The sequence below is a fragment of the Pipistrellus hanaki genome (assembly GCF_964339955.1).
Source record: "Pipistrellus hanaki genome assembly, chromosome: 13".
Lineage (NCBI taxonomy): Eukaryota > Metazoa > Chordata > Mammalia > Chiroptera > Vespertilionidae > Pipistrellus > Pipistrellus hanaki.
This window is the reverse complement of record NC_140515.1, coordinates 59,277,902-59,291,650: the sequence shown is the minus strand read 5'-3', so window position 1 is coordinate 59,291,650 and position 13,749 is coordinate 59,277,902. Positions and strand designations below refer to the sequence as shown.

Here is a 13,749-nt window from a genome sequence, read left to right as displayed (position 1 = left end):
AAGAGGCCCTGGCTCTTCTGCTATGCTGCTGGCGTGAGTGGGAAGGGCCCATGCTAGCATGGAAAAGGCTCTTGTTTATTGCACCGGACTCTGCTCCCTGGTGGTCCTTGGGGATCACGAATTCGTCTGGGATCCCCAGCCAGGACAATGAAGGCCCCCATTCCGGAGAGCCTGACCGGCCACGGTAGGTGTGTGTTTGTGTTTTTGTGTGAGCGCTCTGGAGGGACTGCCCCCTCCATCAGGGCTCTTACCTGGGTGTTTGCCGGCTGCTGCGTCAGCCACGGTTTGAGCCTGGATTCAAATCTGTAATAAATTCTTGCTGGCTTAATAAAAAAAAAAAAAAAAAAAAAAAAAAAAAAAAAGAGGCCCTGGCCAATGTTGCTCAGTGGATAGAGCATCGGCCTGCAGACTGAAGGATCCTGGGTTTGATTCCGGTCAAGGCACATGCCCAGTTGCAGGCCTGACCTCCAGTGTGGGGCATGCAGGAGGCAGCCAATCAATGATTCTCAGATGTTTCCCTTGCCCTTCCTCTCTGAAATCAATAAAAATACATTTAAAAAAATAAATGGGCCGAAACCGGTTTGGCTCAGTAGATAGAGCGTTGGCCTGTGGACTGGAAGGTCCTGGGTTCGATTCCGGTCAAGGGCATGTGCATTGGTTGCGGGCACATCCCCGGTAGGGGGTGTGCAGGAAGCAGCTGATCGATGATTCTCTCTCATCGATGTTTCTAACTTTATTCCTCTCTGTAAAAAAATCAAAATATATTTAAAAAATAAATGGTTCCTTTTCCCCTCAAAAAAAAAAAAAAAAAAAAAAAAAAGTCTAGCCAAAACCAGTTTGGCTCAGTAGATAGAGCGTTGGCCTGTGGACTGAAGGGTCCCGGGTTCGATTCTGGTCAAGGGCATGTACTGTGGTTTCGGGCACATCCCCAGTAGGGGGTATGCAAGAGGCAGCTGATCGATGTTTCTCTCTCATCGATGTTTCTAATTCTCTATTCCTCTCTCTTCCTCTCTGTAAAAAATAAAATATAAAAAAAAGAAGTCTAGGGGCGGGGCTTTTCCACGTGGCCCCGGGGTTTCCTGCAGTAATCAGCACTGCCCATGGGCGGCTCTGCTGGGAGCACCGAGGGCCGGTGTGGACCCGGGCTTGTTAACCAATCCCGTCCCTACGAGCCAATCACACTGCCCGCCCTGAGCAGACCCGGCCAGTCCTCACTGCAGCCCACGCTCCACAGCCCACCTCGGGAAGACAATTTGTAACAGCAGCGCCCAGAGGTGAGGGCCGGTGACAGCCGCTCCGGCCCCCCCCGGAGGGATTTGGGCATCACGGTGGTGGGTTTTAAAAGGCCGAGAAACTGTAGTTTACGGCCTGATTGTGAAGTCCCCACAGCCAACAGGTGCGGCGGAAATGGGGTGAAGCAGTCCCCCTCCCTCAGTCGCCTGCTCCGGCTGTTGGGATGAGCCAGCGGAGCGGAGCTGTGCGTGGAATGGCATAGCTCACTGGACAGGGTAACAAACATAGGGGCATGGAGTTGGGAACGTGAGGATTTCCTGGTGATCTAACTGTAGGCTTTATTTTTAAAAATACATTTTTTACCGAATTCAGAGAGGAAGGGAGAGGGCAAGAGAGACAGAAACATCAATGATGAGAGAGAAGCATCCATCAGCTGCCTCCTGCACGCCCCCACACGGGATCGGGAGATGACGGGAATCAAACCTTGACCTCCTGGTTCACAGTTCGATGTTCAGCCACTGAGCCCCACCAGCCGGGCTAATTATAGATGTTAAAAGGCTAAAGAAGAGCCCTAGCCAGTTTGCTCAGTGGTTAGAGTGAAGGATCCTGGGTTCGATTCCAGGCTTGATTCCTGGCCCCCGTCAGGGCTCGTGGGGGAGGGCAACCAATCCATGTCTCTCATCGATGTTTTCTCTGTCTCTCCCTCCTTCCACTCTCTAAAAATCAATGGGAAAATGTCCTCGGTGAGGAACAAAACAAAAGGCTGAAGGGGAAATGGTCTCAACGTGCACACCAGAAAACCATGACATCCTGGTAAAATAGTGGCCAGAAAATGCAGACTGCTTTTGGGGGAAGAGGTGGAGGAAAAGCGGAAACCGCCAGAGAGACTTCCTCCCTGGTGTTACTGGGCGCGTGCCTCCTTTGGCTAACCCAGCCTGGAGAGCGGGGCGCCTGGCCCCGCACGTCCTTCCGCCCCAGACGGGGCAGTGTCCTCGGAGGCGGTGTCTCCAGGATGGACAAGTCCTTTCTCCCTCCTCCCTGAGCCGGCTGGGAGGCAGGAGAGGTCCCCCGAGCACCTGCTGCGTCCTGGGGGTCTCTTGGGGATCTGACCTTCCCGGGCAGGCCGCCTCCAGGAGGCCCTCCGACCAGCCCTGGCCGCTCCGGGTCTGTGCCACCCCGCATATCCGCAACTTCTCCCTGAGCCTGGCTCCCGCAGGCCTCCGGGAGGCCAGGCCGACCAGAGCGGCCCTCCAGGGCGTCCTCCTACCGCCCCCCCAGGCGACCTGACCTCCTACCCTGGCCCGTGTCGGCGCCTAAAGCTACGGTCCCATTCCGTCACGTGCGCGCCCCAGCCTCCGGCCCGCACCCGGCGCCGCACTGCGTCATCCTGGGCTCGGCCTCCCGCAGCCGCCGCCCCGGAGCGAGGGAGCGCGGAGCCCACGCCTCCGGGAGGGGAGTGCGACTCAGCCGGCAGACAACCGCCTGACCGCGCCGCCCTGGTCCGCGCCGACCGGAGGCGCCCCTCCTGGGAGGCACCGCGCGGGCCGGGCCCGGGGCGCAGGGGCGCGGGGTCCGCGGGCAGCGCGGGGCCGCGGGCGCCGCATCCCCAGGCGCCGTCTCCTAGCGACCGCGGCGCGCGCGGCCTCGGCGGTTGCCCGGGCAACGCGGGCGCGGCGCGGACATCCCCGCGGCCCCTCCCCTGGGCGCGCGCGCGACCGGGGCGCCATGGCGGCGGCGGGCCTGCGGCCTGAGGCCGGGAGCCCGCAGTGGGCGCCGGCGGAGCGGGACCCGGCGGCGGCTGCGGCCCGGCCGGCGGACGGCGAGGACGCGCCGGTGCGGCCGCTGTGCAAGCCCCGCGGCATCTGCTCGCGCGCCTACTTCCTGGTGCTGATGGTGCTGGTGCACCTGTACCTGGGCAACGTGCTGGCGCTGCTGCTCTTCGTGCACTACAGCGACGGCGGCGGCGGCCCCGCGGCCCCGCGCCGCGCCCCCGGCCCGCCGCCCGCGCCCGCGCCCGCGCCGCTCGCCCGGCTCGAGGGCATCAAGGTGAGGCCCGCGCCCCACGCCCCGCGCCCCGGCCCGCCGGGGCCCCGCGCCGCTCCCCGGGCCCGCGCCTGGCCCCTCCGGCCGGGGCGGGCGCCTCCCCCTCGGCCTGGCGCCCGCGCTGCCCGCTGCCCTCCCCGCAGGTGGGACACGAGCAGAAGGTCCAGCTGGTGGCCGACCGGGACCACCTCGTCCGGACCCTGAGCCTCAAGCCGCTGCTCTTCGGTGAGTTGGCGGCGCCGGGAGGGCGGGGGCTGCCGATGGGCCGCGGAGGCTCGTGCTGGCCACGTGACTTTGTTTTGAAAATGGCTGTTTCCAGGCCCCCCGCCCCCCCCTTTTTCCAGCCCAAAGCGAAGCGCCCGCCCCACCTCGGTCAGGGGAGACCCCTCCGCACTCGCCCCCTGACCCTCTTCTCTGCGGCGATGCTCCCTCCTCCTGGGGGACAGGGTGACCCCGAGGCCCAGCGGCCCGCAGGCCCCTCCCGTCAGTGTCGCCTCTGTGATGGGCCGGGAGGGCCGATAAGCGGCCGCTGACCGAGCCTGTGGTCTGATGAGAACCAGGCGTCCAGCTGTGGATAGAGGGGACCCACCGCTGCGCCCCGCCCCGCCCCGGCGCCCTCTCTGCCCCCAGCATCCAGCCTCTGCTCCCAGCACCCAGCCTCTGCTCCAGCACCCAGCCTCTGCTCCCAGCACCCAGCCTCTGCTCCCAGCACCCAGCCTCTGCTCCAGCACCCAGCCTCTGCTCCCAGCACCAGCCTCTGCCCCCAGCACCCAGCCTCTGCCTCCAGAACCCAGCCTCTGCTCCCAGCACCAGCCTCTGCCCCCAGCACCCAGCCTCTGCCTCCAGAACCCAGCCTCTGCCCCCGGCACCCAGCCTCTGCCCCCAGCACTAGCCTTTGCCCCCAGCATCCAACCTCTGCTCCCAGCACCCAGCCTCTGCCCCCAGCATCCAGCTTCTGCCCCCAGCATCCAGCCTCTGCTCCCAGCACCAGCCTCTGCTCCCAGGACCCAGCCTCTGCCCCCAGCACCCAGCCTCTGCCCCCAGCATCCAGCCTCTGCTCCCAGCACCAGCCTCTGCTCCCAGGACCCAACCTCTGCCCCCAGCACCCAGCCTCTGCTCCCAGCACCAGCCTCTGCCCCTGGCACCCAGCCTCTGCTCCCAGCACCCAGCCTCTGCCCCCAGCACCAGCCTCTGCCCCCAGGACCCAGCCTCTGCCCCCAGCATCCAACCTCTGCTCCCAGCACCCAGCCTCTGCCCCCAGCATCCAACCTCTGCTCCCAGCACCCAGCCTCTGCCCCCAGCACCCAGCCTCTGCTCCCAGCACCCAGCCTCTGCTCGCAGGACCCAGCCTCTGCCCCCAGCATCCAGCCTCTGCTCCCAGCACCAGCCTCTGCTCCCAGCACCAGCCTCTGCTCCCAGCACCAGCCTCTGCCCCCAGCATCCAGCCTCTGCCCCCCGAATCCCATCCTCTGCTCCCAGCACCCAGCCTCTGCTCCCAGGACCCAGCCTCTGCCCCCAGCACCCAGCCTCTGCCCCCAGCACCCAGCCTCTGCTCCAGCACCCAGCCTCTGCTCCCAGCACCCAGCCTCTGCCCCCAGCACCCAGCCTCTGCTCCCAGCACCCAGCCTCTGCTCCCAGGACCCAGCCTCTGCCCCCAGCATCCAGCCTCTACTCCCAGCACCAGCCTCTGCTCCCAGCACCAGCCTCTGCTCCCAGCACCAGCCTCTGCCCCTGGCACCCAGCCTCTGCCCCCAGCACCCAGCACCCAGCACTGGGCCGCAGGCTGGTGCTCAGCCTCAGGGAGCCGCCTCTGGTCCTGGGCTGCACTCTCGTGCTGGGCTCCACGCCACCCTTTCCGTCCTCACAGCCTGTCCGTGAGGTGGGTGTAGACACCCCTTCTCGGGGCGGAGGGTGAGAAAGGGGGCGCAGAGCTGGGGACCAGCACCAGGCAGAGAAGACTGACAGCCCTCCAGACCCCCGGACAGCAGGGCGGGCCGGACCCATGCCCTGGCCCAGCCTGAGACCCGGCCACTGCAGGAGGGAGGGGGCAGGAGGACTTCAGGAGGGGCTGCACCAAAGCAGGACCTCTGAGCTCATGCCCTCCCCTGAGCAGCGGGTGGTGGGGCCGGTGCCTGGCCCCGGAGGATGACCCTGCATGCTGTTGGAGGGAGACAGGGTGTTAGGTCAGCCCCTGGGAGGGCGGTGGTTGCAGATACATTATTCCTACTGCACAGTGGTAACGTCTGTGCCAAGCACGACTTTAGGTGCTGAAAACACAGAACAAAATAGGAAGCACACACACACCGGAAGCTGACATTCAAATGAGACAGACAATAAGCTAATCCCACATAAAACCCTGGTATGCAGATCAGCTGAACCGCAGAGCAACTGGCAGGACCACCAGTCGCTATGATGCGCACTGACCACCAGGGGGCAGACGCTGAACGCAGGAGCTGCCCTGGTGGTGTGTGCGCTCCCACAGGGAGGCACCGCTCAGGGCTCAGGGGAGGCCCAGTGGCAGGGCGGGATCCCCTCCTCCTCGGAAGCACTAAGGAGCAGGGAGCAGAGGGCAAGGAGCAGCGAGCAGGCAGGCGGTAGGGAGTGAGGGGTCCCGGACTGCGAGAGGGTGCAGGCCGGCTGAGGGGACCCCCTCCCCAGTGCAGGATCTTCATGCACTGGGCCTCTAGTAAGTAAATGAACACACGTGTGTCAGAGGTGACAGGAGGTGACAGACGGTGAGGCAGGATTCCACGTGGGGCCGGGACCTCACGGGTGGACAGGTGGCCTCCCTGAAATGGGGTTTGAGCACAGACCGTGGGAGTGGAGGGGTCCAGCCAGGTGGCCGTCAGTTTAGGGTTTAGGAACACTCCCCCATGTCCTGGAGGCTGCATCCCGGGGCCGCCGTGCTCCCATCAGCCGCAGGTTAGGTTCGCTGGCACCTGAGGACTCAGTTCCCAGCCCTGAGCCCCGAGCCTGCGGCTGCTGCATCAGATCCTCCCCGCAGGGCGGGAGCCCAAGCCCAGGTCCAGGGCAGGTGCAGGGAGCAGGGGCGAAGTGACCGCAGGTGAGCTGCCCGGGTCACAGAGGGTCAGGGCTCCCTGCGGGTGCTCACTTCCCAGACGCCCTTGCCTTGGAGTCTGTTGGGGGAAGAGGTCCAGGCTTTACCCAGGAAGCCCTGGGGCTGGGTGGCAGTGGGGACTGAAGATGGTGGTGTGACGGGTGGGATGTGGGTCGTGAGGGACACCCCCGGGATGGCACTGGATGAAGCCACAGGGGCCGCCCGCAGGAGCCACGACTGCCTGTCCTCTGCGCCTGCCTGTCCGTCCAGGGTCACTGCCGAGGCAGGGAGGCCCGGGGAGTGGCCGCTGTGGTCTGCCTGCTGCTCCTGGCTCCTGGACCCGCCAGCCTGAGGGCCGAGGTGCCGGGTTCAGGACACAAGCTGGGCTAGGGGCACTGTCCGACCCTGGAGATGGAGGCGCCACCTGTGGCTTCACAGGGAGGACCCCCTGCCACCTCCCTTTGGGGAGCATTCCCTGTTTCCCACCTTGTCACTAGACAGGTGGGACCTGGGCCACAGGAGGGCCCATCCCAAGCCCCAGCCAGTTTTGCTTAGTGGGTAGAGCATCGGCCTGGGGACCGAAAGGTCCCAGGTTCCATGCCAGGGCACACGCCTGGGTTTCAGGCTCCATCCCCAGCAGCCGATCCGTGTTCTCTCTCATCACGGATGTTTCTCCCTCTCCCTTCCTCTCTGGCTTCAATAAACACATTTTGAAAAGGCCCATCCCAGGTTCCTGGCGCGCCCGCCTGGCTGGAGTCCCCGGACCCGGACTCGGTCTGTCGGGCTGAAGGCAGTGGTCACCCCTCCGGGAACATGGTTCCTCCTGGCGCGCCTTCCCGTTGGCAGGGCCAGCCGCTCCCCGCCCTCCTGGGAGGCCCCAGGGTCCTCATGTCACCGCCAAGCCCGCCGCCCTTTCGGACCCTCCGCCTCCCCTGACGCCCCGGGCTGGTGCCGGACACCGGGATCCGTGCCCGGGCTCCTCCCCGGCGGCCAGCGGCTCCCTCGCCTGAGGATGCGCGGCCCGCGCGGGGGCTGCTGGGCGGAGGGCGGCCCGGGCTCCCGCTCCCCAGAGTGGCCGCCAGGGGGCAGCCTCCCGGGAGGGCTGCGGCCGGAGGTGGCCCGCGGGGGGCGGGCGCTCAGGACCGGGCTCCGCACCGCCGGCGGGGTGAGGCGAGGCCACTGCTCCGCGGTTGCTGGGCAACGACACCTGGTCACCTAGCAACACCCTGGCTTTTCTGCTCGCTGCAGTCTGCCCTTTCCCGCAGCCCGCACCCCGCGCTCTGTCCTCCTCCCACCTCCTCCCGGACCCACTCTCTGACCTCCTCCCACCTCCTCCGGACCGGCCGCCCCTCCAGCGCCTGGGAGGCCCGCTCCGGCCCGCGCTCCTCTCCTGGAGGGGACCGGCCCTCCCGCCCGCCCCAAACGCCTGCGGGCCCAGCCGGTGTGCACGGCTGTGCGGCCAGGGCCAGGCGGGGAGGATGGAAAGGCCCCAGTGCACCTGCTCCGCCTCCACACCTCCCGGGGGCCCAGCCCCAGCCTGAAGGCCTGCCCTGGCTCCACCTTCACGTTCAGGAGCCCCTGATGACTTGTGGGCCCAGACCAGGGTGCTCCCCCCTCCAGGAACCCTGCCCGCCCCCCCCCCCCCCAGCCCCCTCAGCACCAGGCACAGGTGGGCGCCCACAATGGTTAGCGAAGCGCTGCCAGCCCAGACCCTGGCTGAGGAGCGCCGGCACCTGGGGGCGGGGGGAAGAGGCGGGCGTCAGGTGGCACTCTCTGGCCGGCAGGGCAGCACTGGCCCTTGTGGTGGTCCAGCAGGTTGGGCAGCTGTGTCCCCCAGTAGCCAATGTCCTGGCACAGCGCCGTGGCCAGGGAGCCCCCATCCCACTGTCACCCCACAGCACCACCAGTGCCACCAGGAGCCGCAGCCCTCCGGCACCCCTCCCTCTGCCTGGGCCGGGATGGGGCGAGGGGAGGCTTTACAGGGTCCACGTTCCAGCGCCCCGGCTGCTGTGGGGCTGGCGGAGCCCAGCCCGGCCTGACTCCGGAGCAGAGACACGGAGCAGGCTTGTCCCCAAAGCAAAGCGCCTTCTCGGAGCTCCTGCCAACAGCCTGCTTGCCCCCCCCCGGCCCCTCCCTCCCCCGCACCAGGCAGCTCGCCCCGGTCCGCGGACCAGCATCTGCCTGTGCGGCAGCAGGAGGGCGAGGGGCCTGAGCGCGCGTGGCTGGCTGTTGTTTGTTCTCAGTGACGAAGGCTGAGAAATGAAAGCAAAGCCGGCCGCCGGCCCTCCATTTGCAAAACACACCCCCCTGCCCGGCTGGGCGGCTCCGTGGTTGAACACTGACCCAGAATCAAGAGATCACCATTCGATGACCGGTGGGGCATGTGCCACAGAGGGGGCGTGCAGTAAGCAGCCGATCAACGGTTCCCTCTCATATTTGACTTTTTAAAAAAATGTATTTTTGCCAAAACCGGTTTGGCTCAGTGGTAGAGCGTGGCCTGTGGACTGAGAGGTCCCAGGTTCGATTCTGGTCAAGGGCATGTACCTTAGTTGCGGCCACATCCCCAGTAGGGGGTGTGCAAGAGGCAGCTGGTGGATGTTTCTCTCTCATCGATGTTTCTAGCTCTCTATCTCTCTCCCTTCCTCCTCCTCTGTAAAATATCAATAAAATATTGTATATAGTTTTTAAAATGTAATTTATTGATTTCAGAGAAAAAGAGGGAGAGAGAGAAGCATCAATGATGAGAAAGATCAGCTCCCTCCTGCACGCCCCACACCTGGGAGTGAGCCCACAACCCGGCCTGTGCCCTGACCGGGATGGAACCGTGACCTCCTGGCTGCTAGGTCGATGCTCAGCCCCTGAGCCACGCCGCCGGGCTCATCATTGAAGTTTCTGACCCCCTCCCCCTGCCTCTCTCTGTCACCTGAGAACAATAAAGTAAAATCTGTGCCGAGTAAGAAGTGGGGGCCGCGCTCTGCCCTCAGGGTCACCTCTGGCCTCTGGGTCCCTCCGAGGGCTTCGGCCCGGGCCCAGCTCAGCTCCCAGGACCCCCCGGAAAACGCGGCCTGCCCCACGGCCGCCCTCCGGCAGGGACCAGAGCAGACGAAGGGGTGCGGAGTTCTGGCCCGGAGCTCCGGGGCCTGCGGGCCTGGAGAGGAAGCCCGCCTCAGCCGCCCCTCCCCGCAGAGGTGCCCGGCTTCCTGCGGGAGGAGGAGTGCCGTCTCATCGTGCACCTGGCGCAGATGAAGGGGCTGCAGCCCAGCCAGCTGCTGCCCACGGAGGAGTTCGAGGAGGCCATGGGCGCCATGCAGCTCCACCCGCTGGACCTCTTCCGCCTGCTGGACCGCAACCACGACGGCCGCCTGCAGCTCGGCGAGGTGGGCCTGGGGCAGCGCGGGAGGGGTGCGTGTGTGTGTGTGTGTGTGTGTGTGTGTGTGTGTGCGTGAGGTGGTGCGGGGAGCGTGGTGACGGGGGGTGGGGTGCTGCAGAATGGGGTCTGGGGCCAGGGCACCTCCTCAGCCCCGGCCGCTCCTTCCCGGGAGCGGTCCTTGCCGCCCGGAGCCCCAGGAGCAGGAGGACCGCCTGCGGTGCTGCCCGTGTGGCCACAGCTCCCAGGGGGGCGGGTCCTGCCCGCCGTCTGCGTCCGGCAGCCGTGCCGGGAGCCCGCGTGTGTGCAGTGGCAGCGCCGAGGTGGCCAGGGCCTGAGAGGGCCTGGCGAGGGGGGTCCCCTCCTAACGGGGCGCCCTGGCCCTCAGGGCTCTTGACCACCTCCCTGGCCTCCCAGACCTCTCCCCGCCGTCACCCGCAGAGGGGGAGGCTTGTCCCGTGCCCTCTCCCATGTCCTCCCCCGGGTGGCTGTGCTGGGCTCCGTCGCTGGGGCCGCCTCAGGGGGACCATCTGCGCCCAGGTCCTGGCGCAGACCCGCCTGGGGAGCGGGCGCTGGATGACCCCGGAGACCGTGCAGGAGATGTACGCCGCCATGAAGGCCGACCCTGACGGAGACGGTGAGCCCCGCCCGCTCTGTCGGGCAGTGTCCCCCGGCCGCCTGCACCGCCTCCAGGGCGGCCCGAGCCCGTGCCCTGGGTCCGTCCGAGGGCGGCTCTTGGCGACCTGTCCCGTCGTCAGTGGGAGTCTGAGCGCAGGCGGTGGGTTGCTGGCTGGCAGAGGGCGGGGGAGAGAGCGAAGAGACAGTGATGCCGGCCTGAGCTCGGCTGTTCACCGCTCCCTCTGCCTCCTGCCAGCAGGGTCTGCCCGCCTCCCGGCCTCCCTCTTGCCCCCGGAGCCGGTCTCACTGCGGGGCAGGTGTGGGCAGGGAGCTGTCAGACACGCCCCCCCCCCCCACACACACACACACTTTGGCCATAACTCTCCGGAGCTTTCTGAAGGGCAGTCATCACTCTCATGCTCAAGTTCATGCCCAAGTTCGGAAGATGCAGCACTCGAGTAGGCCTTGGGAGAGGGCCTGTGGCTGTGAGCCCCGAGCAAGAACCCCGGAAGCTTCTGGGCCAGCCCTGCTGCCCGATGGCGTGGAAGGCCGTGGCAGGCCGCACTGCAGAGCCCGGCGGAGGGCCGGGGCGGCCGTGCCCGAGGCCCTGGCGGAGCCCACACTGCCTTTGGAGACCCTGCCCGGCCCATCTCACGGGGAGGGGGGCCCCTCCTGGGGCCCAGTCGGAGGGAGGAACTGGTCTGGGTCTCCCTGGGTCAGAAACGAGGCTCCTCTGGCCCAGGAGTCCAGGGCGGGGACGGTGCCCGTGGCCTCCGTGGCCCCGGGCTCAGCGGCCCTGGCGGTGCCCTGTGCAGGCGTGCTGAGCCTGCAGGAGTTCGCCGCCATGGACCTCCGGGACTTCCGCGCCTTCATGAAGAGGCACCGGGCCGAGAGCGGCGAGCTGGTGCGGAACAGCCACCACACGTGGCTCTACCAGGGGGAAGGCGCCCACCACGTCATGCGGTCCATCCGCCAGAGGTGAGCGCCGCAGTCCTGGGCCGGGAGGAGAGGGCGGAGCCAAGTGCCGTGTGAGACCCGGACAGGGACCCGTCGAGAGACCCGCAATCACAGAGGCAAACTGGCCTGACTGTGGGCACGCCACCCCTGGGATCAGAAACAGACTGAATGCCTGCTTCCTGCTGAGTAGAGAAAGGATCGATCGTCTCTGTGCACAGAGTGCTCTGCAGGGGGTTTACTTTTTTACTTATTATTTTTTTCATCGATTTCAGAGAAAGAAAGGGAAAAGAGAGCTAGAAACATCCATCATGAGAGAGAAGCATTGATCGGCTGCCTCCTGTACACCCCTACTGGGGATTGAGCCAGTAACCTGGGCATGTGCCCTTGATTGAACTCGAACCTGGGACCCTTCAGTCCGCAGGCCGATGCTCTATCCACTGAGTCACACCAGCCAGCGCCCCTGCAGGGGTTAGGTAACCTTCCTCCTGGGGGAGTGTCCCCACCTAATTTAGTAGCAATCTCCCCTTTCCCACCCAGCGGGTGTCTCTGGCATCGTGACAGCCTCTTCCTGCTCCCAGAGGGCCGGGTGGCTCAACGGGCTCTCGGGGAGGTGAGCAGGGGCCGCGCTGTGGCAGGCCCAGCGCCCACGCTGTCCGGGTGCCACGTTGCATGAGGCTGCCAGCTGAATGCCCGCTGCCCACCAGGGTGCTGCGCCTCACCCGCCTGCCAGCCGAGGTCGTGGAGCTCAGCGAGCCCATGCAGGTGGTGCGGTACGGAGAGGGTGGCCACTACCATGCCCACGTGGACAGCGGGCCTGTGTACCCAGAGACCATCTGCTCCCACACCAAGCTGGTCACGAACGAGTCTGTGCCCTTCGAGACCTCCTGCCGGCAAGTACCTCCCGCCTGGGGGCCGCCGTCCACCCCAGACCAGACACGCCCACCTGTTCCCCAGGCTGGTTACCGAGCGCCAGGAAGGGGTGGCCAGAGGGAGGTACCCCAGACCCTGAAGCTTGTCCCCAGGGCTGTGAGGCAGGGGAAGGGGGGCTAGAACCCCAGCTCTTCCTGCCGCTCCCGGAGTGCTGAGCCTGCCTCCCCCGCCGGCCTTGGTCGGGGCCTGGGATCGTGGCGCCAAAAACTGTGGGACACAGAGGGACCGGGTCTGTGGAGGATGGCCTGGCCTGCCCTCCGGCCCTCGGGAACCTGGGGCCGGCGGGTGCTCAGTGCCCCTCCTCACAGCTACGTGACCGTGCTGTTCTACCTGAACAACGTCACCGGCGGCGGAGAGACCGTCTTCCCTGTCGCCGACAACAGGACCTACGACGAGACGGTGAGCCCCCAGGGTGCTGCTGGGGGGGGGCAGGGCGCTGGCACACGTGGTTCTGCCCTCTAGACCTGGGAGGAGAGCTGAGGTGGCGGGCGCCTCCCCGGCTGCCCTCTGGCCAGTCGGCGGGGGCAGCTGGAAACGCCCCTCCTGCCGCAGAGTCTGGTCCAGGATGGCGTGGACCTCCGTGACACCCGCAGGCACTGTGACAAGGGCAACCTCCGGGTCACACCCCAGCAGGGCACGGCCGTCTTCTGGTACAACTACCTGCCTGACGGGCAAGGTGAGGCCCTGGCCGGGCGAGGGGCGCCTCTGAGGGAGCTGCCTGTCCCAGCCCCAGCTGCCCCCTGGGGGCTGTTTCTGGCCCTGCACACCGTGTGCCGCCCTCGTGCCCGCGGGCCCCCCCCAAAGCATCCCCAGCGGCTCTGGTGCAGCTTCCTGGGTCACCTCTGCCCTTGGGGCTCCCTGATGCCCTAGCTTCAGCTCCCTGGGCTGGGGGCGCATCCCTTCCCCACCGAGGCTGGGAGGGCTCCGACAGGCCCGGCGGGAAGCCTGGGTTCAGAGGGCCGGGGGTGACGGAGCCATGGCTGGTGCGGGTGCTGAGGCGCCAAGGGCGGGCGGGCCAGGTGTTTGCCACGGGAGGCCGTGTCCCAGGCCAAGCCCAGTCAGTCCAGCTCGGCCCCCGATCCCCCCCCCCCCCGGCTCACACCACGCCCTCTCCTAGGCTGGGTGGGCGACGTGGACGAATACTCGCTGCACGGGGGCTGCGTGGTCACTCGTGGCACCAAGTGGATCGCCAACAACTGGATCAACGTGGACCCCAGCCGAGCGCGGCAGGCGCTGTACCAGCAGGAGATGGCGCGCCTGGCCCGCGAAGGGGCCGCCGCCGCGCAGCCCGAGTGGGCCCTGGACCGCGCCTACGGCGACGCGCGCGTGGAGCTTTGAGCGGAGCGTCAGGCTCGGCCACGCCGCCCGCGCTGGGGGCCCGCAGCTCCCCGACCAGCTTCAAGCCGAAGTCCGCCGACGTCTTGCCCCGCCCCGCCTCCGGCCGCGACCCGGCCCCGCACCTCCTCCCGTTATTTATTGTACGGACGCTGCCGCCTCGAATAAAACAACCGGCTGCCAGCCGGCCCGGCTCGGTCCGCGGGAG

The 13,749-nt window shown here is 66.6% G+C and overlaps 1 protein-coding gene across 1 annotated transcript; it reads left to right on the top strand.

The window, feature by feature from the left end:
- The first annotated feature begins 2,799 nt into the window (after nucleotides 1-2,799).
- Nucleotides 2,800-13,749, top strand: P4HTM (prolyl 4-hydroxylase, transmembrane). Its single transcript, XM_084901667.1, has 9 exons — nucleotides 2,800-3,279; nucleotides 3,420-3,501; nucleotides 9,521-9,711; nucleotides 10,242-10,338; nucleotides 11,135-11,297; nucleotides 11,981-12,166; nucleotides 12,515-12,605; nucleotides 12,759-12,882; nucleotides 13,324-13,749. The coding sequence occupies exons 1-9, from the start codon at nucleotides 2,959-2,961 to the stop codon at nucleotides 13,542-13,544; spliced, it is 1,476 nt and encodes a 491-aa protein (XP_084757793.1). The 5' UTR covers nucleotides 2,800-2,958; the 3' UTR covers nucleotides 13,545-13,749.